This window comes from Scleropages formosus, chromosome 5, assembly GCF_900964775.1.
Source record: "Scleropages formosus chromosome 5, fSclFor1.1, whole genome shotgun sequence".
NCBI lineage: Eukaryota > Metazoa > Chordata > Actinopteri > Osteoglossiformes > Osteoglossidae > Scleropages > Scleropages formosus.
This window is the reverse complement of record NC_041810.1, coordinates 20,675,228-20,701,392: the sequence shown is the minus strand read 5'-3', so window position 1 is coordinate 20,701,392 and position 26,165 is coordinate 20,675,228. Positions and strand designations below refer to the sequence as shown.

The 26,165-nt window shown below is 44.2% G+C and overlaps 1 protein-coding gene across 1 annotated transcript; it reads left to right on the top strand.

The window, feature by feature from the left end:
- Positions 1-770: 770 nt before the first annotated feature.
- On the top strand, positions 771-25,897 carry LOC108921136 (protein piccolo-like). Its single transcript, XM_018730449.2, has 6 exons — positions 771-793; positions 2,877-3,711; positions 5,136-6,473; positions 21,120-23,324; positions 23,695-25,221; positions 25,850-25,897. Exons 1-6 carry the CDS (start codon positions 771-773, stop codon positions 25,895-25,897), a joined length of 5,976 nt encoding a protein of 1,991 aa, XP_018585965.2.
- The last annotated feature ends 268 nt before the right edge of the window (positions 25,898-26,165 follow it).

The following is a 26,165-nucleotide window of genomic DNA, read 5'->3' as shown; positions in this document are numbered from 1 at the left end:
TGATAAAGAGAGTGAGCCACATCAGAGGAACCACACGAGCTACCAAAGAGCCACCTGGTGTCTTAGCTGAGGACTACTGAAGACTCAGCAATTAGTGTAAATCTCGCCTTTGTGGGAGGTGCAGAACATATATTGGGCAGCAGAAAGTATAGTATCCAGATGTTCCCTTGACATGAGAAGGTCTTCTGTTCAAATCCCATTCCCACGTTTGCACCCAAGATCAAGGTAAATTAAAGTTGATTACCTAACACTGTAAGTCACCTTATAGAAAAGTATCAGCTAAATTATATTTAACCCTTACGGTGTTCACCCAGGGTGACTTACATTGTGTTCGGTATCTTTACTGTGATTTACCCATTTATACAACAGTTTATTCTAAGTGTATCCGTTTAGGGTAAATACTGTGATCATCAAGGTCCTTACAGCACAAGTGTGATTCGAACCAGCAACCTTCAAGACACCACCACCACCACCACCTGGCCATCCAGTAAATGTAGAGCACGTAGCACCAGGTGCTGCAGTGAGCACATGGACTGCCCCCTGCCGAAGGGGTGTCATAGCGCCTTCTGGTCCCTTTAAATGCCGCTTCCCCGAGCGCGCGCCGATCACCTGTCTGGGGCGGAACATGCGCGTTGGCGGGAGTCGGGCTGCGGGGAGGGGGGAGCGCGCGCTGTAGCGCTGGGAAGGCTCGTGCGGAGAACTCCATCACCTCCGTCCGCATCAGGAAGCGGCGATCGTCGTGAGCGAGGGAGAGAGCGGAGCAACGCGCGATGCCGCTCGTGCGGAGGCGGCGGTAGAGGGCACGTCCGTCGATCGTCCTTCTCGACAAAAGACGGGAAGGGGGCGGGGAGTGGACGGGGGGGGGAGCTGGCATGGGGAACGAGGCGAGTGCGGAGGGCGGGGAGGGGGGTCTCCCCGCATTACCGGGGGGAGCGGATCCCGGCGACGGCGACGCACCTGCAGGGACGGAGGCGGGAAGGGACCCGCGCGCCGAGGACAGGAAGCGGCCGCCGGTCGCGGGGATGTCAAGGGCGCGCGCGGAGCCTCCCGGAGCGGCGCGAGACGCTCCAGCGCACAGGCACGGTGATGCTGCGCTTTCTGTCGTGCTCGTGGGTTCCGCAGCCCGTCTTCGGCACCTCCTCGCGTGCACCCTTTTCATGTCTGCATTTGCAGCCATTAGCCCCGTCACGAGAGCACGCGGGTCCAGGTGCCACCGCAGCCACGCGTTTGTGGGAATGCAGCCGGGGTGCGTGACTGTCCGTGCGCGCGGCGACGGGCGACAGAGTGAGTGCGCGTGCCGTGCTTCCCGGTGCGGCGCCGGAGGGGTGTTTCCTTCCGAGAACAACAACAGGGATGCCGCTCTCAGTTTTCTCCTCCATCCTTCATGCTGCGAACGCGCGCATGCCGTGTGAACCCCCCCATGTGCTTCCGCGTGCATGTGCAGTGTGTCCCATCGCGTGGCTCTTCTTGGCACGGAAAGCCATGAATGATCCAGGAGGTGTTTACTGGCAAAAAAATGGTGCTGCCGGTCAGCAGCGGAACAAATCATGGACTCTTGCTCATTCTGTCCCCGTAGTGCTGTAAAGAATTAATTTTCCATGCGTCTACAAGTGTCTTGCGTTTTACTGCGAACTTCCAGTTCTATGTAGCATCGCTTTCTACACGCTGCTTCTTCTGGTAGCAGGCTGTGCCACCACCTTTGCTGCTCCCGGTCATGTCAGTTCATTCTTATATACTGTGAAGATATCATGTAGCTATTCATATACGCAGAGCTCTGCCTTCAGTAGCACCATATTGCGTGAATTTCCTCTGTTGTCCATTATATTGCTGTCTTGTTCTGGGAGTGGGGTGTGTATCAGAAGTGGCCAGCGCCTCTTCTGAGCTCATGTCTCTGTCCGTGGTGCTGAAGCAAGGGGTCTTCGCTGTCTTGTGTATAATCACAGGCCACAGGTTGTACAGTGTGTGTCGGTGGAAAGGGTTCTAGTCCAGTGTAACGAATGCGAGTGTCTGGATAGTTCTACGCCACAAATCTGCAGTCATACGTGTTAGCTGCTTCTGGGAATCGGTGTCTAGCTCAACCAGTGCTGACAAAGTGCAGTATTGGCCTATGTGGATGCAAACTCACAACCCACTGGGCCTTTAAGAGTACTGCACATACCAGACCATCCATAGATGTTTGCATACATGTGATTATTTCATATGTATAGAACATTCCAGTATGACAGTACAAGGTGTAATGATGGGAGCTGCGCCCTGCAGTCTGAAGATTGTTGCTTCCAGTCCCACTCCTGGTCTAGTACTCTTGATGAAACTAGATAGCCCAAATTGAAGTAGTAATTAAAACCGCATCGTCTAAATGAGTAAATAAGTGTAAAAGTGATTAAGGTGGTAAGTGACCTAGGTGCATGGAGTCGAATAAATATTAGTTAACAATAATAACCCTTGTGATGGGGAAGCACTTAAAGGAAAAATAAAATAAATAAATAAAATATATAGATATGCACATTTATGTGTGTATATATGTGTTTGTGCATTTATGTAGGTATCTAAGAAACATGGTTTATTTTGTAATATTCTCCATTTAACGTGCCCCTCTCACAGTCATGTCGTGATGCTCTAAATCCCATTCCATGATATAAATTCGGATTTTTTTATTCTTTTCTGCACAACAGGGCTCTCTTTATTCATCACGTTTATGTCCTTTACAAATTTGAGACATTGATACATATCTGTAGTAATTCTCAGCAGGTTGGATGGAGATGATGAAATGATGATAACCTTTCTATTTTCTAATTCCACAGCCTTTACTAAACTGCACCCTGGACACAGATAGGTTATCAAGAACTTAACAAAATATTTCTCTTTCTTTCCCCCAGGAGAGTGCATGTAGATGCAGAGCAGCCACCCCAGGATCCAGGAAACCCACCTACTACACAGGGGACCTCTGGTATCAGCAAGAGCCGGACAATCGATGCCTTTGGGACAGGCCCAGCAGCCAGACAGACCCCTCCTGGGAGGAGTCCTTCTTCCATCAGCCTTTTAGAGTCTCGATCCAGACTGAGAGGGAGAGAGGAGCCCAGGAGAAGCATGTTTTCTTCTAATTTCCTGAGTGGGGCCAACCCCCTCAGCGCAATGTCATCTGCGGTGAATAAATTCAGCCTATTTGGGGATGAAGCTGCAGAGGAGGAGGCGGCATCATCCTCTCTGTCTTCTTCTTCAGAGGAGGAGGAAGAAGGAGTGAAAAAGCAGAAAGTGCCGCAGCAGCGGGGAGGGAAGGCGTCTACGCCCGGCAAAGCCCCTCAGCAACAGGCCAGCAGGCCGTCACAACAGCAGGGCCCACCCAAGCAAGGTCAAGGATCCCCGCAGCAAAGAGGACCCCCTCCGCAAGCCTCCGTAAAACCGGCGCCCCAAAAGCAGGGCTCACCGGGGCCACAGTCCCCGAGTGTGCCAAAATCAGGGGGGCAACCGCAACAAGGGCCTGCTAAAGGTGGACCACAACTGCCTGGGCCTGGGGCTCAGTCGGCAAGGCCACCAACCCAGGGCCCTGGCAATGCCGCGCCCCCGCAGTCCCAGGGGCTGAAATCACTGTGCCCCCTTTGCAAGACGACTGAGTTGAACACGCACACCAAGGAGCAGCCAAACTACAGCACCTGCACACAGTGTAAGAGTGTGGTGTGCAGCCTGTGTGGCTTCAGCCCCCCCGACTCCACGGTAAGAGAAGCTTTCGTGTATCTGGATTTCCAGTAGTTTTGTGTACCTCCACTTTTGTGGGACATAATGGTGTCCAGTACTATTGTTCTTCCTATTTGAAAAGAAAGCAGCCAATCAGTAGAATTTCCTTTGATTCGGTACATTTTCCAACCAAGTTTACCACAGAAATCCCACAGAGCTTCTTATGTGCTTTGCAATGTAATCTTAAAGTGAACTGGTCAACTGAACAAGAGTTAATGCCTTTGAGCCATAGCCACTGCCTTACAGTGATGTAAAGAAGAGGGGAATGGAGGTGCATCAGATAGAAATCTGCCACGTGGGATACACACTAATATCACGCACATCCGTCACTTACGGTACCAGTGCGATGACGGGAGGAAGCTGCATTATATGGGTCACAGTCTTTCACTGTCCTCACTAAAATTATGGACTCAGTGCCCTGGGGTTTGATCCACCAATACTAACTGTTCTTCAAATGGCAAGTGGTTTTATAGTGGTATAAAAATAGTGTTTTTTCACAAATGGGGATGGCGGGATCCGTGAATTACATTTCTGCAAATGACTGGCTGCTTCGCTTTGACTTCAATTAGGGTTAAAGTTGTTGAAAGCAGGGTATGTTTTAGAATAAGAACTGCAGCTGAGTTCTCCAGATATTTCACAGAGGCACTCGGTGGTGTATTTATGATTGAATTGCCCTGCTTCATGCAGTGCGCTCTCTTGCAATGGCAACTAATGGGCAGCTCTTCAGATGTAACTGCTGACCCTCAAGTTTATACTGCAGAGAACATTTAGCATTATCTAAATCGACATGTGAAATACAAAAACTGCAATATATGTTGATGTCTGTTTCCATTTTGTTAATTACTTAGACTGTTAGTTACATGAAAAGGTAATGGAATAGTTTTCACATGGGAAAATGGTTTCCAGTCCAGAACACCAGTCCGGAAAGCACATTCTGCACTGGGTAACTGAAATGTGATTTTCCCAGATTTACTAATCCTATCACTGCTCTCTGGTCACTGCAGACATAATGAGATCATGAATTCATAATAACCACAGTTAAGCTGTCCAGCTGATAAGAAATAATACAATTACTACAACGTATCCACGAGAATCACATTTTATTAAAATGTTTTTAATACCTGCTTATGAAACAGAAATGTTACAATGTTTGCTTAACCATCATAGTTGAGCAAAGCAGTGTAATATTTTACCTACTTGCACAGAGGGAATATTTTTACAGGAGAAATTCAGGTTAAGCCCCTAATTCTCTTCAGCAACCAAGCCCCTTATGGGACTTCACCTGGAAAACTATGGCATTTGTCTGTTTGTTCATTAATTAGCCAACTGTATCCTTTTAACTTGGGTTAAGTGCCACGATCACAGTTGCTTGTCTGATATTTAACTGTGGGAAACTGTTGCAGGTAAAGGAGTGGCTCTGCCTGAACTGTCAGATGCAGCGAGCTCTTGGTGGCACGGACCCTCTTGGACCACCTATGGTGAAGCCCCAGCCTCAGTCTGCCAAGCAGGTCCCCAAGCAAGTCCCGACACCAGGTCCGCTGCAAACAAAGCAAGGACCTGGGCAGGCTTCTGCACCTAGCTCTCCTCAAACCAAGAAAGCCCCAGGCCAGGATTCAGCACCAAGTTCCCCTCAAACCAAGAAAGCCCCATTAATAGAGCAGACTTCCAAGCCTGGGACAGGTAAGCCCACTGAGGGCAGGAAGCCCTCACAACTGACCAAACAAGAGTCCATCAGTGATGCTGGGCAATCAACAAATCCACTAACTGTACAAAGAAGCCCTGCTTCTCCTGCACAAGACCAAGCCAAATCAGGGGAACCACAAGTTGAGAAACCTATTCAAGCCACACTTAGCAAACAACCAACAGGTCAGCCTACATCACAACAAGCCCCAAGCGGATCGCCAAAATTAGATCCCAAAACAGGACGTCCGTTGCAAGACCCGGGAAGACCTCAACAACAGATGCCAAAGGGTGGCACGGGTCCTGCTTCTGCCAAATCCACCCCAGTCCCACAGGCTCAGCCTGCCAAGCAGGAGTCCAGTTTCTTTGGTTTAAGCTTTGGAGGTTTGACAGAGGTGACCAAACCTCAGTCTACCGACCCTCAGTCAGCTGCAGAGTCAGTCACTGGGAAGTTGTTTGGGTTCGGAGGTTTCACGGAACCACCCAAACCTCAGCCCACTGGCCCACAGCCGGCCGCAGAGTCAGTGACTGGGAAGTTGTTTGGATTTGGTGGTTTGGCCGAGGTGGCTAAACCACAGCCTAGTGCTCCACAGCAAGGCACAGAGTCAGTCACTGGGAAACTGTTTGGCTTTGCTGGTTTGACTGAAGCAGCCAAACCTCAGGCCTCTGCTCCCCAGCCTGTTGATTCTGTGTCTGGGAAGATGTTTGGGTTTGGCTCCTCAATATTCAGCTCAGCATCCAACCTGATCACCTCGGCGGTCCAGGATGAGAACCCAGCTCAGCCCTCCCCAAAGGCACCTGCAAGCCCTCAGCAGAGTAAGGGTGCACCATCCCAGGAGAAGAAGCTCGTATCAGAAAAACCAGAGAAACCTACGACTGAGCCTCCCAAAGGAGCAGAGACCACAGCTCTGTCTTCCAAAGTGTCCCAGTCCAACTGCCCACTCTGCAAAGTGGAGCTCAACATTGGCTCCAAGGACCCACCAAACTACAACAACTGTACCGAATGCAAGAACACAGTGTGCAAACTCTGTGGATTTAATCCCATGCCTCATCTCCGTGAGGTGAGAGAACTTAATTACTTAACTACGGAAGCCAAATGTTTTATTTGTTTTTGTAGATGATAATCATAGGGTTGAAATAAGATTGGGTCAGTGTGTTGACTGGTCTAGGGGACTTGCAGGACAATCAACATTGGCTTTGGCTAAAACTACAAAGCACAGAGATATTCAGTATTTTTACATTCCAGTAATGCACGTTTCTTTCTCTAAAATCTTGGTGTTGTGAAGTAACAGTTATAGTTGCACTTATCTTTAATTTCATTTACTTTCTCTACTGAGTATTGTCCATGTCTATTTTGAGACTGGGCAACAAATTTAGCTTCCATAGACAGTAGCTCAGTCTTGAGAGTTGTACAGCTCTTTTAAACATTAGGCATATCTACACAGATCTCCATATTTGTAGGCCCAGGGGAATGGGCAGCCACTGGTACTTGCACCACTACGGGTTTATTTCTCTCCTTGTAGCAGTTGGGGAGATTTTATTTGTTTTCCTTTCCTCAGCTATCTGCTGCCTGACAGCATAGTTAATTATAAGTGTTGCTTATGTCATCTTGTAACGCTGGATCATTCCAAGGGACTTTGTTTGTTTGCCACTTTGTGCCACTCTGATGTGAAGTGTATAAAAACAAACTGAATTGAATGTTAGGTTCTGCCTTGGATATCCAGTAGTTAGTCTGTCAGGAGTTCTTGCCACAGCCTAATAAGTTATTACGTCATCATTTGTGACGGAGGAGGGAGAGGCCTTTGACTGATCTGTTCCCTGCACCCTCTAACCCATTCAGCTTTTCTGGCCTGAGCATCAAGGTAACATTCGGCGCATGTCTCTTGTCAAGGCCCTGCTTGCAGGAAAAGCGTGACATGATTCTTGTAATTTGGGTGGCATAGCGAGTAGCGCTGCTGTCTCACAGCGCCTGGGTGGTGCGAGAGGACGTGGATTCGATCCCCACTCAGTTTGTGTGGAGTTTGCATGTTTTTCCTGTGTCTGCGTGGGTTTTCTCTAGGTGCTCTGGTTTCTTCCCACAGTCCAAAGACATGCTGTTCAGGTTCCCCCATAGTGTGTGAGTGACAGAGAGAGTGTGTTCCACTGTTGTAGGGATGACCCATTGTAAGTAGTGTATCTAGCAGTGTAAGTCACTGCGGTGAATAAGGTGTGTGGGCTCATAACACTATAAAGAGTTCATTGGAAGTTGCTTTGGAGAAAAGTGTGTCTGCTAAATAAATAAATGTAAATTTGACCTCATCAGTTCTTTTTCCTCAGTGTGACAATAGTGAGAACTCTAAGTGTGTCAAACATTTACCCTAAAAGGTTGCATTTAAGGTGGTTTACCTCCCCTGGGGCATCAGTGATCCAAAATACCTGGATATTCCCAGACTCTTCCTAAATACAAAGATGTATGCGGATCCGATTGAATTAAGGTTATTGATGCTGTGGATCATATCAGCATGCTGTGGGCTTGCCTGGACAGTCTGTGATATGTTGAAATTTAAGGTCTGACATTCATTGAGATGTATCTGGAGATTGATAACATCTCGGTGCTTCATTTTGATAAGAATATTTTCTTTCCCCTCTATATAGATACATGAAGATTTTCAGGGTGAATAAGTTAGAATGGCTTGTTTCAGTGATTGCGTCGAGGTACATGTCTCATCCAGATCGCAGCAGAGGGCAGCGGTGACGCTTTTAAGCTCATTATGTTGTTATCACGTGTCGCCCATGCGCTGCATGGCAGGGTGGAGACTGTATAATCCCCACTCACTCCCCCACCCCCCATCCACAGGCTATTTCAGGTACATTCCTCTGAAGGGATTAAATCATCCAGGTCCTGTTCCCAAAACAGTGTCGGGGGTGTGACTTTTAGCATGAAAGAAAAAAACAAAAGGTGCTTAACACCCCAAGTCCTGGCACAGAAATTTCCAGATACACGTATTTCACTCTCACTCAGAGAGATCCTTGAACCCATCAGATTCCAATGACCATGAGCTGCTTGATATTGTCCCTGTAAAGGCACTTAACATCAAAGTACGAGGGTTGCCCATTTTCTGCTCTTCTGCAAACTCTTTTAACACATTGCAGAATTGCAAGGGGATGCATATCTGCTGAAACCGTCTCCCAACAATTCGGCATTCGGTGAGCGGAGACACGGCCTCCTTATCTCCCTCCCGGCTATAAATGTGATAAGAAGCTTCTGGGAATGATTTCGCTTTACATATCTGCTGGTTGAGTCAGACTTTGTTTGGCAGTGCTATCCTAACGTTAACGCGGCGTATCCGGAACGCAACGCTCCTTGCAAAAGTTGGCGTACATGTTCAAACTTAATGAAGGGTCATGGAAGTGAATTGTTATTTGCTGAGCATCATTAGCCAGAGCGGGTAAATGTGTCCAACTAGACTTGTAATTTCCCATCTCTGCACTCCCCAGCTTGATGTCAGGGACCTGCCCATTCATCTGTTTGTGGGAGAGCTTAGCTGAGCGCACAATGACGCAAAGGGGGATGCCATCCCACCGCATGTTTACACCACAGTGCGGCTCCAATTAACTGCAGATTAAGAACGTAATGATTCAGCAAAACGCCCACGTGCGCAAAGTGCCCCTCTTGAACGCTGCAGGGCTTCGTAATTGGAAGACAGTTGATCAAATTAGACGTACTTAAACAAGGTTCATTTTCTTAAACCGGATGAGATATTTCTTTCAGTGGAGATGCCAACAAGGTTAGATAAATGAATCAATTAATGTAAGCACTTCCTGCATGAGAACGCTGAAAATCCTATACAAAGAGGCCACTGTCAATTGCATTGCTTTTTCAAAACGTTTCTTTACTCATGTTCATCTGCAGGGCCCACGAGTTGTTTTTGTAGGAGGTAGTGAAAGAAGGGGATTACATGAGTCGAACGTGGTGATCACTGCATCCTCATAGAAACGGAAGAGGTGGCAAAAGGCTCACAATGACTTACAAGGTTCGACTCAACCCATCAATTGTCCAACAGCACTTTCTGAGTATGTGCTTTGTAATATGGAAATAAAACTAAACACCTCTCAGTGTGATTTTATTGCTGTTCCCCAGGTACCCAGGCTGAACCACTTTTCACTCTGTTCCCTGCTGAACCCATTTCTTTTTTTTTGAGTTCAAGTTGAGCTTCTTTTCCTCTAACTCACATCCACACTGAGCACCTATTAGTTTAGGTGTTGACACAAAGAATAAATTCCTTGAAGCAGCATAACAAATAGTGACAATTGTTGTCTTTTGGCTCATTTTGCTTTCATTGCTCAACCCCAAATGATAGTTATTCCCATCTGGCCCTGTCCATTTAAAAAAGTGGTAACAACATTGTTAACTTAGATGGACAGTGATCAGACCCTCATCACCCAGTGTTTTTTAGAAGGAGTGGACCAGGTCCCTGAGATACACTGATGTAAAATATTACCCTGCTGCTCAATCAGATTGCTGGAGACTACTGTGCATTCCACCCTCTGACCCCTGCATCTGCCTTACATAAGAGGAATGGGCAGAACAACACCACAGCGGATAGGAAAATTCACCCTGTCACCCGCGGTTATGCCTCGCTATTCAGAAATGAGAACATTTAGATTTGCCGGCCTGGATTGACCTATTTATTGAGCTCCGGAGTTTCTGTTGCAGCTCAGCATTTTCCAGGGTAACTTTTCCATTCTGTGAAATTGAACGAAGAGATTCCAGTCACAGGGCTTCATCTTTCACGCTAAAACTATGATTTGAGATTAAATTTATAATAACTTCCATATATTAATTAATTCCATGATGCTTTCCTCTAAAGTAACATGCAGTGCTAAGCTCCTTACAATGACCTGTCCATTGATATGACACGGTAATTTCTAATAGAACACACACACACATATTTTCAGAACCGCTTGTCCCATACGGGGTTACAGGGAATCGGAGCCTACCTGGTAACACAGGGCGTAAGGCCGGAGGGGACACACCCAGGACGGGACGCCAGTCTGTCACAAGGCACCCCAAGCAGGACTCGAACCCCAGACCCACCAGAAAGCAGGACTGTGGTCCAACCCACTGCACCACTGCACCACCACACCCCCTCTCTAATAGAACAATTTTTGGTAAATACTTAGCGCTAGGTGGTGTGAATTGAACCTGGGTCTTTTGGGTGTAAAAGCAGGACCTCTGAACAATACCCTGTGTGTTGCGCACATTTCTTAAACTTCCTCAACTTCCTCAGCTTAAGCTTTTTTCTATCCAAATGCTCAGAGGTTAATAAAAATGACAGAGATAAAAGTTTCATGTCATTGTTTGTGGTCCTAAAAATGTACAATTTGTACTGAAGTCTTCATCACTATAAAAATGATGCAGTCTTCACAAATAGAGGATAAACATTCATCAGTAAAATGCTGAATAAGTGAAGAGTAGTTTGGGAATATGAACAATACTAGGGATTAAAGTGTGGGCCATGTTTTTGGAGCAATTTAGAAAGGAGGGCATATTTCCTTTTTTTGTCTTCTCTCCAGTAAGTAAACAGCCCTCAGAGTTGCTCTGTCACTTCCAGTGGCTCTGCTGGCACGGGGGTCAATGGCGGCTGACAGGCCCTGGGTTTTTGGCTCGGAGAGCCCACAGCTCGCTCAGCTGGCATTCAGCGGGAGTGGTCCTGTGAAAAACCTGACAGCCATGGTCAATCCCTGCCCTTCACACTTCATACACTGAGTTATAGTGGCTTGTAATCCGGCCAGTGCTCAGAGGAACATGCCTTTTTACTGAAGGGCTGAGGTGGGCTCATTTGGAGCGACTGGCATATTGGGAAGGAAGCCTGTAAAGGAAGCCTGCTGCAGAAGTAAAGGAATCCAGAGAGGCTTGATTTGTAAATCACCGTCTTGGATTTAAAATGTTGTGTTGGAATCTGTGAAGATCAGTCTATGAACATAGGCATTCCCCTGCTCTTATACTGTATCTAAATGTTGTTCTGACAACTGCCTGCAAAACAGCAGTAAAAGCAGACTTGTGTGACACTGAAGCTACATCAGCAGTCTTCGGGAACCGGGAGAACTTTTTTGTAGCAATATACTAAAAAAAAGTAAAAAACTTAATCTCGTATGTGCTTAGCTAAGGTAGACAAGTTTAGTTGTGCTCGCTGTGGTGCGAAGGCTGTATTACATAATGGTTGACGTGTGGAGTTCCATGCAAAGAAACACAGCAGCGTTTACGTGAGTGAAGTTGTGCAACAGCATTATGGAGTGCGACACAAAGCAGCTGCATGAGGAACAAAGAAGCACAAGGAGAGGCAGATTAGAACCTAATGGGACAGATTGAGTGTTTTCCCTTTGACCATCTGGTCCTGGGCCGAGGGTATTCCCTGACCCTGTGTCGTAACCGGGTGGGTGGTAGCTGTTAAAGCCCATGATTGAAATGATCCCTGGCTGATCCTCTCATGTGATAAGTGAATGCCCCCAGTGGACTCCATGAGACACAGAGCAGAGACCTGCAAAAGGCTATCACACTTCTGCCACCACGTAGCTCTGTTCATTACAAAGCACGGGCCTCCTTCAGCTGATTGGTTTATTGGAAATAAAGTTCACATTGTCCATGTGGTTATTGCAGCTAATAAGAATCATAATCCATAAGGTTTATCCTCAGAGTCACAAAAAGCACAGGATGGAAAACTCTGTTCCTGGTGTTGGATTTGGAGTTTAGCCCCACCAGGCCTTGCTGTGATGATGGAATAACTCACATAATCCCAACCACTAAGTACGGTATCCGTGGCCAGTCACCCAGCGCTCTGCGTCAAGCGGTGGAATTCCATCTCTAGGGCGGGTTGGATAAAAATGGCCAGAACTGAGCCGAGTAACAATGGATGGATTTAAATGCCATCGTTTACTACAGCAGAGACGGTTATGTAGTTACTACGATTTAACGTCTTTGTTTTGTGTTTCCGGAGTAGGGCTGCTGACCATAAGACACACGTTGTTCTCTGACGTCTAGCAGCCACAGGGTTTTCAAAAAGCTTGGTGTGCTGTCCACACAATACTGTCGGCAAGTCCGTCTGTTCAATGGCTGTGTCGCCATTGCTTCTGAGTGTGTGTGTTGGCATTGTGATATTTCCCAGTAAGCCCTGAAAGCAGACCTTGTCACATTTTAAATGCTTTTTAGCCGGATATCTTAAAGAAGATGAATGTGGCATCTTTCTGTTTCCTTTCAACTGCTTGTGCTAGAGGTTCATTGTGGTTGGTGAAGAATCATAAGATGCATTAAGATGAAATACCCCATGATAATGCAGTAAGTGAACAAAGTGTGTGTGTGTGTGTGTTTGGTAACCACGTTTTGTAATGTGCAGACTAGAGTAGCATAGGACCAATGTTCACACCGTTTGCTTGGAAAGCATACATGTCTTTTTCTTACAGAATCTATGACGCTTAAGCAAATGTACGAGCTTTACTGCATCCTCATACCTGTATCTTTGTTCTTCACGTTTTTCTGCATTCAGGGGTCATATTAATATTTACAATGACATTTCTTCATTTAGCAGGCGCTTATCTCCAAAGTCACATGTTTGTGCAGCGTGACGATTCAATCAGCTTTCCAATAATGCTTTGCAGTGTAGACTGTGTGTTTGCTCACTGTGTTACTGTAGTCAACATAAAGCACTGACACTGATGTGTCTCCATAAACGTGAATTTGGATGAGTGACCATTATGTTGAAGTGGCCGGGATGTGAACTGTCACATTTTTACTGTGCAAAATGTTCCGTCTCCTACTTAAAAACTGCTGTCATGATTGTTAGTTTCTGTGGGTTATTGAAAGAGCCTTTAACTGTGTGGCCGCATCCTTCGTTCCCAGGAAGTATTCGGTGTTGTATGCAGCACTACCGCTCTGCTGGAGAAGAAAAGTTCTAAACAGAGCTGAGAACGGTATAATAGATTATTTCTCTGGCAATGCTTCAGCTGTGTTTTTCCCCAGCTCTTTGTTCCTTTGCCAGGAGTCCATGCGTTCTTTGTAACTCTTCTTAAGGATGTGTGAGTGGAGTGCTGCAAAGAGCTGACCCTTTCCAAAAAAGGACATCGCTGAATTTATGCCAGTCAAAAATACGAAAGACTGATGGAAATATCTGTCTTTGATTAATCTCTTTGCGAGGCAGTTGATTTGTTTTTTTTTTTTTTTTTTTCGAATATGGAAAGACATTGTTTGAGAATTTTATATAGCGTAACGTTTCTGTATGCTGCGAAAAAATGACACCAAACGCAGTTGCTTTACTCATCAGACTAAGTGGGCTTTGTGTGATAGTGTTTCTAAGTGGGGCTGTGGAATATTTCCTGCCAGAGGACTCATCAAGAGGCACACCTTCACCTTGAAACAAGGCCTTGGCAGTACTCCATCAAAGTTTTTTTTTTGACATTTATCCCTCACTGTTTATGTTTATCACTTCAACAATTTGAGCCCCCATTGGAATTGAGCCAAAGGCTCTTATTACAAATTAGAGGGTGGAGATGTTCCTCCATTATCATATGGGCTGATTTATGGGGAAAGTATATATGGGCTATTGCCTAAAACAGCGGGCAGGAAATTGATTATGGTACCAGCCCAAATTGTGCAAAACTAAGTTCTGTCTGCAATTTTATTTAATGTGCTTTTCAGATTTGATCAGATACAGTGTTGGTGAGTTTTATGAGCATCATTTGTCTTGTTTGTCTTGTGTCCATTTGCAGTATCCTTCTTTTCTGACTTATATCACCAATTAACAAATACTTATTCTTCTACAATGCTAAAACAAACAATAATTCACATTTTGCTGTTAATAAGGTTAACGGCGTGGCTTTATTGTTCTATTATTTATTATTTTGGTTTTGTATTTATTATTTTAACTACGAGTGGGGGTGCGGTGGCGCAGTGGGTTGGACCACAGTCCTGCTCTCCCGTGGGTCTGGGGTTCGAGTCCCGCTTGGGGTGCCTTGCGATGGACTGGCGTCCCGTCCTGGGTGTGTCCCCTCTCCCTCTGGCCTTACGCCCTGAGTTGCCGGGTTAGGCTCCGGTTCCCCGTGACCCCGTATGGGACAAGCGGTTCTGAAAATGTGTGTGTATTCTAACTACTTACTGTGTATAAAATGAAGTGGAACCTGTCTGAATTCTCACCTGACCTGCAGTGTAGAACACGGTCATGTTTTGATCAGATTTTGTCAGTTCCACGGATTTATATGGAATTGAAGCCACAGTTGTGAGTCACTTTGTCCTGTGAACTGTTAAAAGACTTAATGGATCACCCTTCACCAGTCGCTGTCTGCTGGCATTGCTCAACATGTTCCATAATGAGTTTCGTTGGAAACCAGTTATACCTTTCCATATCCTGGCTTTTCTAAGCAACACTCACTTCACTGACAAGTTCACTGAGACGTTCAAATGCCATTCCATTTGCAGTCCAATTCTACTTCTTTTGCTGTGGCTGAAGAATGGTAACCATCAGTTTTGCTGATGACCTCTTATCTTCTGCAATTGCACTTTTAAGTTGTGTTTTGTTCAATGAGCCTGATGTTAGCCACTTCAGAAGAAAATAGAAGAGACAATATCGAATAGCTGTCTTCATGACCATTTCACAAATAAGGAGACAAAACAATATTTTTGAATTATCCAAATATTTGCCTTGCGCTGCTATTTGTGAAATAGATGACCACATAGATAGATAGGGTAAGAATGACAGTTTGCACCAAGAAAAATAAAGGTGTTTTTTTTTTTTTTTTTTTTTACAATGGACAAAGCAAAATGAATCATTGGACCAGCTGCTTCTCATCCTCAATAGGCAGCAACTGGCCATCATTAATGTTGAGAGGCCAGCAGCTGACAGTGGTCCATTAATTCCAACCCTGTTCCATGGCCGTGACTTCACTGTGGATGAGCAAGTACATGTTCAAGAGTTGTTCTCTTGCTAGTTAGATATGGGTGGCATGGTGGCACAGCGCCTGAGGGGTGTAAGAGGAAGTCGGTTCAATCTCCGCTTGGTTTGTGTGGAGTTTGCATGTTCTCACTGTGTCTGCGTGGGTTTCCTCCAGGTGCTCTTGTTTGTTCCCAAAGATATGCTGTTCTGGTTCCCCATAGTGTGTGAGACACAGAGAGAGTGTGTTCCACTGATGTATGGATGAGTGATCCTTTGTAAGTAGTGTATCTAGCAATGTAAGTCACCTTAGTGAATAAGATGTGTAGGCTGATGAAAGTCTGTCTGCTAAATGAATAACTGTAATTCATGATTTACCCCCTGATAAGTTAATTGGGAAAGTTTGGATAAAAACCAAAAACACTTCTTTCAAGTTCAGGTTCATAAGCTTTCCGTGGTTTAAGTAGAGCCGTGCCAAACTTTACTGCTGTAAAATGTAGGAAGGAATTATGCGGTCGGAGAGTGTGATATAACCTTAAGAATGCCAAGCTGTCCACAGCAGTGTTTGAAAAAGTCTGCAGAACATTTCATCTATGTGATTCTCAGTATTTTACTGTTCAAGAAATTCAACAATTACACACACACACACACACATTTTCAGAACCGCTTGTCCCATACGGGGTCACGGGGAACCGGAGCCTACCCGGTAACACAGGGCGTAAGGCCGGAGGGGGAGGGGACACACCCAGGATGGGACGCCAGTCTGTCGCAAGGCACCCCAAGCGGGACTCGAACCACAGACCCACCGGAGAGCAGGACCCGGTCCAACCCACTGCGCCACCGCACCCCCGTTCAACAATTACTTTTTTGTATTTTAATCTTTTTGACAACACAGAATAATTCCTTGTTCATGTGAATGAATTTCCGTGTGTGAGCACTAATATACACACACACACACACACATTTTCTGAACCGCTTGTCCCATACGGGGTCGCTGGGAACCAAAGCCTAACCTGGCAACTCAGGGCATAAGGCTAGAAGGGGAGGGGACACACCCAGGACGGGACGCCAGTCCGTTGCCAGGCACCCCAAGCGGGACCTGAACCGCAGACCCACTGGAGAGCAGGACCCGGTCCAACCCACTGTGCCACCGCGCCCCCCCCCCACTAATATATAAATGAACCCTATTTTTAGACAGCCTTTCTTTAAAACTTTCTGTAGTACTATAGACATGCACATTGAGACAGTTCACTGATTACAGTAAAATGGAATGTGCCATAAATAGGCACTGCTATATGATCCAGTTTCCACTGTCAATATGCTTTGAAAATAGGCGACACCACAGAAGGTTAGAGCTGTCCAGCCTCATCCATGTAGCCCTTTCCACACGTTTGATCAATCGACTCACAGGATGAGTGAGTGATTCATACTTTAGCCTGTGGTGACTGGCTCATGTGTCAGCTTGTAGTGCTGCATACATTCCATGGTTCCTGGTAAACAGTGGTGTCATGCTTACACTAACACCAAATTAGACGTATACAGTGTATACATTCTGTCAAACTTGCACAGATTTGTAGATAAGGAATTGAGCTAGAAATTTGGTTAAGCAAATATTTTTTTCATATCAATACTGAAATACATCCTGCCAGAAGTAATGCTTGTATACTGAAGCTGTAGTAAAGGGAGTGAGAGTGCTGTTCTGGTTTGTGTTCATGCTCTGATGATCACTCAGAATTGCCGATTCAGCCTTTTGCGCCTCCTTCTGTCATGTATGTCGAGCAAAGCACCCTCGTATATCTTTAGATTTAATGCGAGTTGCTGGCACAGTGGCATGTCTTCCGGAATCAGAATCTGCAAAGTTCCGGGAGATGCAACATCTAACAAAAGCGTTTTTTGTTTTATTTTTTTTTTTCGTTTGTTTCTGCCGAGTAATAATTTTATAAATCTTTTGATCATAGCAAATGCCAAACTTAGACTCACATAAATGTATAATTTTAATTATTGATGTTGCGCTAATTAAAATACATTTATTAATGTGGCTTTATATGAAATAATAGTTAGTATAGGCTTATGTTTGTTATAGAAAAAATGAGAAAAAAAATCATACATACTTGTTTTATTTAGTTTAGCTGACTCTTCCCTCTCTTTCAGTTTTAATTCCACTGGATATGGGAAACAGAATTGTCTACAATTTGTTAGACACTAATGGATTTAGAGGACTTCATTAGAATTAAATTAGCATATTAATGGTCTGTGTGATATCAGAGTATGATCATGTTGCTGTCTTCTTATGCAAAAAAAAGATTCGCATTAAATAATGTTTCCCTTTACCAGAAACGTAGAGCGTAAAAACTAAACATTATTGTATTCAACAAATGTAGCCTATAGTTTCTTTGCCACTAGGTATACTTGGGCATTTAAATAAACAGGGTCTCATAATTTTTTCTTCTTTTCAAATGAATTCAGTCTCCAAGCTATTCTGAAGAGTGGTGCTTGTTTTCCACATATGAATAATTAGTTTTTTCTGCTCAAATTTGTGTAAATTTCAGAAATAATTGCTCATCATTATTTTCCCTTCAGTATTTGTTGTGTAAAAGAAGGGCGAAAATTAAAGGGCAGAAAGTGCAGAATATTCTCCTACCTTCGCCTCTGTGCAACAGAATTAATGTACAGAGATTCCTTATTGTTGTCTCACCTAATTTTCTGTTATGTTCCCTTCACATTACCACTGACCCTTTGGTTTCCATTTGCAGTGTACAAAGATAAACACACACACACACACACACACACACACACACACACACACACACACACATTTTCAGAACCGCTTGTCCCTTACGGGGTCACGGGGAACCGGAGCCTACCCGGCAACACAGGGCGTAAGGCTGGAGGGGGAAGGGGACACACCCAGGACGGGACGCCAGTCCGCCGCAAGGCACCCCAAGTGGGACTTGAACCCCAAACCCCCCAGAGAACAGGACTGCGGTCCAACCCACTGCGCCACCGCACCCCCACAAAGATAAATAGTACATGTTTTTTTTTATAAATAAACAAGAATTCTCTGTAAAATACATTTTTCCATGTCTTTTGAAAATTCTGTTATTTATTTATTTATTTTTTGCCAAATAATAGTATAAATCCACACAAACTGACAGATGTTAAGTTTGTAATTTGTAGTGGATTCCAATTGTACTGCGTGTTTGTTATATAAGTAGTCGCTTTAATCTTTATTTGTCCACTAGTCATCCATCCATCCCTCGTCATCAACTGCTTTTCCCAAGCAGGGTCTCGGCGAGACGGAGCTTTACACAGGGCACAAGACCGAAGGGGGAGAGGACTCACCCAGGACAGGATGTCCACTACTTATGTACTGCCCTGGTTATGAGTGGTCTGAGCCAACAGTGTCAAAGCAGTGTTATATTTGAGTGAGAAACTGTAGAAGTATAACCTTCTGGATCAAACATCCTGGGGTATCAGCACTGAAGTTGACATTTGCCTTGAAGATGGTCACTGACAATATTTTTATTACTTATTTAGCTGACTTTTTTCAATCCCATTTATTATTTTTTCTATAAAGCAAAACTTCTGAAAGGTAACACGATAACAAAAAACAGTCTATGAAGAAATTTTGAGCTGTAACTAATATAATATTAACCAAAGACAAAAAATACTCTAAATACAACAAATGGGACTGAAGAAAAGGTAAAAAATTTTAAATAAAGGTCAGAGTAGCTGTTTATAGGCAAGGTCACACAATGAGAAATTAGGGTGACGAGAACGCTGAGGAACTACTAGAAAGATCATGAGTGAGACTTAAGATGGTAATCAGCTCTGCTCGGCACAACTGTGAATAGATAACAATTTTTAAAATGCCATTATGCCGCATGATTTTATAGCTCAATCAATGTGTCTGGCCTCCTTATAATGATCGTGAGGATTATTATGCTTATGATGATGTCGCAAGGCTGATGTCTCTAATAAACTTCCTGACACTAAAACTCTGGTTTTTAGCCCTCCTCCCGATTGCCACCTACATGTCTGCAAATGTGTTGCTCTGCTGCGTCATGGCAATGAATGCCAGTCACACGCAACCCATTTTAGCCCTGGGACAAGTGGCATCCTAGGCTTCTCCACGGTTTGGATTAATTCTTGCTGCGAAACTGTAAGCAGCAGGACGGTTACATCACAGGGCTCGGTGTGCACATGTGCTGCAGGGATGCTGCTCGCTGATGCCGTCCGGACACAGAATCTGCCCTGGCCTACCCTTTTCATGACCATGATGCAGCATGTGGCATGGCCATGGTGGGCAGGACCAGCTCACCAGTGACTCTCGCGTGCACAGCTCTGGCCATCTGTTGGCATATATGAACTTTCGCAGTCAGCAGAAGAGAATCACAGTAAAATTGGACCATGTGCATAAAGTATCGCCGAGTCAGTTGGATTTGAGTTCTTTTAATGCTGCTTTCCTTTCAGAATGTGCAAGCAGTACTGTTCTGTGCAGCTGTACGGATGACTCAGAGATTCCCTAGAAATAAATGTAGTACAGTACTGAGGAATTTATTCTGCATTCACTTTTGGAGCTGAGTTTAGCATAGTGGTTAGAGCCATCATTTTGCAATCTAAAAACCTGGGATCTAATCCTTACTCCTACTGAAGTACCCTTGACTGAGATACTTTCCTTGAGTTAATACAGTAAAAGCAGTAAATGTATAAATGTAATTGTAATTTACCATACAAACCTAATATTGTGAGATGCCAAAGTCAGTAGACAATGGTGTTTCTGTAATGGTTAAAAAATCATGTATTTATTTTTGTCTGTAGCTTTGTGTAGCTTGTGCAAATGTTTGAGTGTTCACAATTTTAAAAGACTTACAATATTCATTTTCATTACTGATGACCTGCCGCCTGCTGTAATAGCTTGATGGGAAATGGCTTTCATTCAACCTATTCAGATTCATCCGGAACCTTTAGCAATGAAATACAGAACGGAGCTAAACTCCATAACACTGTACAGCTAGGACTAAATTACCATGAAATTATTATCATTATTATCGCTTTCAAAAAGTACATTTAAAAGTATATTGAAAAGACCGCAGTTATTACCATTCCTAATAAAATGTCTGTAAATGGATCCAAGTCTGAGAATTCTGCGTGGAGGTCAGGTCTTCCACATTCCTTTAGACAGGGGATTCTTGGATAAAAGTGTGTTTGTTGTAAAAATGAGTGCTGCGGGATTAGGAAAACATTTAAATCAAGGGTGGTCATGTTCATATTTTTTCGACTTCTATTAATTTCATTGTTAACCAACATAATTTTTTATGTTATGAGCTCTCCAGCTCATGTGTGGTGTAAAAGTTCATGCACCGTAACTTCATGATCTTCTCCAGATAGGCCTTTACACAGCTGCTACTCCGGAGTTGTATGTGATTGTTTGTTTGTGTACCTTATTCTTTAAAAAAAAAAAATTGGTAGGTCATCAGGATTCATCTATCCTGCATTTTATGCACCTACTCAATCGATGAACATCGGTGCATCAAAAGGCTAGTAGCAAACTAGGTCTACTTAAGAATCACATATCTGCACCCATGTCTCTTTCTCTTAATGTAATGCACAAATTGTATTTTTGCTGAGGTGTATGTCGCTTTGGAGAAAAGTGTCTGCAAAATGAATAAATGTAATGTAATGTAATTTTTATTTCTTAGCTAACATTATAAAAGTGATTAAGTCAGACATATACACAACAATAAAACTATATTTTGTTGAGCTGGTGCTAATAGCTCCTCCATCTTCTTCTGTTCTTTTTTGCAGAATGAATGGCTATGTTTAAATTGCCAGACGCAACGTGCTTTAGCAGGGCAGCTTGGAGACATGGAGAGGGTTCCAACAACAGTGGCTCCCCCATCAAAGCCAGCGGGTCAGCAGCCTACAGTACAAGTACCCAAAAGTCAGCATACCCCTGTGATGGATACGACACAAGCAACAGCATCAGTAACTATGGAAACTGTCCCTACAAAACCCAAACAAAAGATGGAGGCAACAGCAGAGAAGGCACCTGCCACTGCTTCTTCTAAGCTTGCTACTCCTCATGAAGCTGCTGGTAGTCCAGCTGAGTCTATATCTTGTCCTGGCATTGCTCCTGGATTTGCCTCTTCTGAAACCCTTCCTGCTGCTCTTGAAAAGGGTGCTGCTCCTGAACCTGCACCTCCATCTGCAGACATGACTGTTGCTCCAGAACCTACAATTTCGTCTGAAGTTACTGCTAGACAAGATAAGACAACTGTTCCTGCTCTTAATTCTCTACCTAAAGAAGAAAGTGATGCTTCTTATACTGATCCTGCTTCTGTTCCTGTGGGAATTTCTGTTGATGCTCTTGATTCTGAAGCTGCCTGCCTGGACTCAACAAATACTTCTGAATCTGCCTTTTCTCTGCCCAAACCCACAATTCCTTTTGAAGCTGTTGATGTTCCTCCCCAGCCTCCATCTCTGGATCAGCCTGCACATCTTGAGTTTGTTACTCAATCTGACTCTAATGTTGCCCCTCCTGTAGATTCTGCTGAGGGTTTGAAGACAGTCACTGCAAGTTCTGAGGCAATCCCTGCTATTTCTCCTTCAGCTGAAACTGGTGTTTTTCTTCAAGAACATAGCTGTTCTTCTGAAGCTGTCACAGATGAAGTCACTCCACCTGAGCCTACAACTGTTTTTAAAGACACAGCCATTTCTCCTGATTATACACATACTACTGAATCTGATCATGTTCCTCCAGAATTAGAAGGTAGTCCTCCTCAGGTAATTATTCCTTCTCCAGAAGTTACACCTGTTTCCAGGGATAGTCCTCCTCTTGAAACTACAACCTCTATGGAATCTGATGCCTTACCTTCTGAGTCTGTTGGTGCCCCAGATGATAGTATTCCACCTTCACTCACACATCGTACAGAAGCTGTTTCTGTTCCTTTACAAGTCAGTCCTCCAGAGTTGATTATTCCTTCTTCACAAGATTTGACTGCTGAAGATAACCTTAATCCTGAAACTGTTGCTGCTCCTATACATGCTGAAGCTGAACTTGAGCCTGCTGCTGCCCGTAAAGAGGATATTTCTTCTGGGCCTACACCGTCTTTTGAAGCATCAGCTGCTCCTACAAAATCTGCAGTTGTGCTTCTTGAGTCTGTTGCTACCCCTGTAGATGGTTTTGCTCCTCCTGAGCTTACTCCTCCTGCTGAAGCAGCAAGTACCCCTGCAGAGTCTGGAACTGTACTTCTGAAGGCTGTTGCTGCTCCTCAAGATGATTCTGCTCCTCCTGAACATACTCCCCATCCTGAAACAATTGATGCGCCTATAGAACCCGTACTTCAAGAGCTTACTGCTACCGATGAAGTGGAAACTATTCCTTCATGTGAAATAGTATCTTCTTCTGAAGAACTGAAAGCGGTGCCTCCTGAGCCTCCTGAATCTACAGTTGTCCCTGAAGGTACCACTGCTCTTCCGTCCACTCTTCTCACTGAAGTTATTGTTCCTCACCCACAGCCTGAAGCTATTCCACTTGAGACTGTTGCCACTATTCTTCGGTCAACTTCTTCTTCAGAAGCTGTTTCTGGCTTGTTAGAACCTGAAGCTTCTCCTACTGAAATTGTCGCTACTCATTCTGAGCTTACTCTTCCTCCTGAGGCTGTTGTTATTCCTGTTGAATTAGATGCTGTTAATCTTAAACCTGCTTCACCTTCTCCTCTAGTGAAGGGAGAGGGTATTGTTCCTGAACATGCCGCTGCTCACCCTCAGTCAGTTAATATTACAAGTCCTCCAGCAATGGCAGTATTAAGGATGAAGGCTATGGAAGAAACAGAAGAGGAAATAATTCAAATAGGGGTAAAGGGAGAAGTAAAGCAATTTGCTCCTCTGTCTGAAGGTGCTACTGCTGCTTCTCCACAATCTGAAGCTGCTCCTCAACAACTTCCAACTTCTGCTCCAGTGAAGATAGCTGTTACTCCTCCTGAACCAGTGACTGCTCCTAGTCAGACAGTCAGTACTACTAGCCCTTCTGCAAAGGGACTGTCAAGGATGAAGACTGTACAAGCAATGGAAGAGGAACTCATTTATGAAGTTACAAAACTAGAAGAAAAGAAGTCTTCAGTAGAATTTAAAATTTTAGTAAGTAATACTTTCACAGAAAAAAAGTTCTTTCTGCGTTTCAGTATAATTTACACCTGGCATGGTAATGCATTACTACTTCTGTAAATGTGTCTTGATCTTTTGAAAATGTAGAAAAATGTTTTTAAAAGTATTCCTTAGAATATAGGCATTTATGAGACACAAGAGTATTTACAGCAAATTATATTAAAATTAAACTATTTTTGTTGCTATCTGAATTTTGAAATGGTTTGTTTGACAGGAGGAAAAGGTTGAATCAGATTCTTCAGGTTCATCTGAAAACTATCTTCAAGATATTATTGACCCCAGCTGTATATCAAGCTCTCTGAGTAAAGACCCCACTATGAAGAAGGAGCTGTTGGAAGAACAGGCACCAAATGCTACTTCTACCCTGGAGACATGTCCGTCTCCTTTAGAAATGACCAAGTTAGAGAGCAGAGAGGAGGTGCAGGCAAGTACAGATATATGTGATGTTAATAATCTAGAAAAGGATGTTCACAGGCCAAAAACATTACCTATATCCCCCGAATCATACCACAAAGGTGATGAGGTGCCTGGAGAAGTTCAAGCAAAGAAGAAATCACCCTCTATAAATTTTCCACAGACACAACCTCATCATTCTGAGGATGATGGACAAGAAAAAGAGTCCTCAGTACCACTGCAAGGAGAGAATAAAGTTGTTACTGATCATCACCATGATAGTCTGCACTGTGGAGATGATGAGGAATTCACACATGATGATGTGGGTGGTTGCATACAGCAGCAAAAACCCAGGAAAGATGAGAGCAAGGAGGGAAACACCTTGGAGCAATCTAAGCGGCTCTTTAAAAAGGGTACGATCACCCATGAAGACATTTTACATGGACATAGCCCCAAGGCCAGAATTAAAGAGGAAGAAATTTCTGGTGGCGAAGACATCCAAGATTTTAAGATTGATACTGAGAGTACAACCACTGCACCGTGCAAAATATTAGGCCCTACACAAGCTTCAGCAGATGGAGAGCCAGAAATGGAGAGCTTTGCTAATTCCCCTGAAGATAGATCAAGGGGAGAGGGATCATCCAGCTTGCATGGATCCAGTTTTACACCTGGGACATCTCCTACCTCTGTGTCTTCAATGGATGAGGACAGTGATAGCAGTCCAAGCAATAAAAGGCTAGGTGAGGAAAGTAAACAGAGAAAGGCACGGCACAGGCAGCATGGCCATGTGCTCCCAACTATTGAAGATTCTTCTGAGGAGGAGGAATTGAGAGAAGAAGAAGAACTCCTTAGGGAGCAAGACATGCAACGAGAGGTGGATGAACAGCACCAGGTGAGGAGGAGTTCCAGCAGAAAGTCAAAGATAGGTAAAGAGGAACTCCGGGCTCAGTGGAGACGAGAACATCCAATAACACCACCAAGTAACCTTTCTCCCATTGAGGATGCTTCCCCGACAGAGGAGCTGCGACAGGCTGTAGAAATGGAAGAGCTCCACAAATCATCTGCAAATTCCCCATCTGTTGAGTCTGAATCAGAAAGGTCTGACACTATTGCAGAGAAGTTTCTTGCTTTTCAGAAAATGTATGAGCCACCAATATCAGTGTCTTTCTATTCGCCACCTGATGAGAAGCATCCAGTTGTAGTGAAGGACACAGATAACAAAACAATGGATTCACTCAGAGAATCAGATAAGATTTTATTTCAAGAGCCTGTAAAAAGACTGAGGACAGCAGATGAGGCGTATGAAGATATAATGCAGAAAAGAACTGAGCTGCTTAAACAGAAGGAGGTACAACAATCTCAATTGGTAAATGAGACACCTCAACAACAGACAGTGTTACCTACTGTCACTGAAACTTGCTATGTAATAATTTCCTCAGGTGACACAGCTCAATTAGAAAAGGATGAAAATATAATTATACATACGATAGCTGCAAGTGAAGAACAAATAAAGCAGGAAAGAACCAGTCTGATACCAGGAACAACCCAAACCCAGGCAACAGTGTTTCTACATGATTCACCTGAAGTGATAGTAATTCCCTCTGGAGATGGTATAGAAGACAAAGCTACAACAGTGATGACTGTTAGTAGTAAAGACTATGAACCCGAGTCAATAGTATCTTCAGGTTTTCCTCTTACAAGAACTCTCCATTCCATACCTGACCTGAAAATAACACAATGCTCCTCTGGAGAGGAAGATGTAGAAGATGAGATCTTTTCATCACCGGATATTCCACAAACTCATGAAACAGCATTTAAAATGGAGAAAGTAGCCAAGGAAAGTGATACCCCTACAACTACACCAGCTATTGGTACTGTGGAAATGGAACCAGAACTGGTTATCTGTGAAACTCCTCATCCTAAAACTATTCAGACACAAACGTCAGCTTCTGTTGTGGCACCTGTTCCAATTTCAGCAGAAACAGAGCCAATATCCGTTGTTTGTGAAGTTCCGCAGCCAGTGATTATCTCAGCTCCCCTTCAAGCACAGGACCTTTATGCAACTTCTGCTCCAGTTGCATCTCCTGCTCCTCCTGCTCCTCCATCCAATGCAACTCAAGTTCTAACTGCTTCTGAAATGGAGCCAGTGTCAACTATTTTTGTAACCTCAGGAACAACAGTTAGTCCTGCTACCCCTACTTGTAGCCCAACTTCAGTTTTAACCACTGCTGGAACAGAACCAATATCAATTATTTGTGAAGTCCCAAAACCTGCTGCTCACATTTCTGCTCC

What these genes read in the sequence shown, in the direction of transcription:
- LOC108921136 (XM_018730449.2), top strand. Translation starts at nt 771, where the DNA reads ATGCCGCTCGTGCGGAGGCGGCG. An exon ending in TGACTGCTCCTAGTCAGACA is followed by an intron (nt 23,325 to 23,694) that starts GTCAGTACTACT and finishes TTTGTTTGACAG; the next exon opens with GAGGAAAAGGTTGAATCAGA. An exon ending in AGCTGCTTAAACAGAAGGAG is followed by an intron (nt 25,222 to 25,849) that starts GTACAACAATCT and finishes TTCCAATTTCAG; the next exon opens with CAGAAACAGAGCCAATATCC.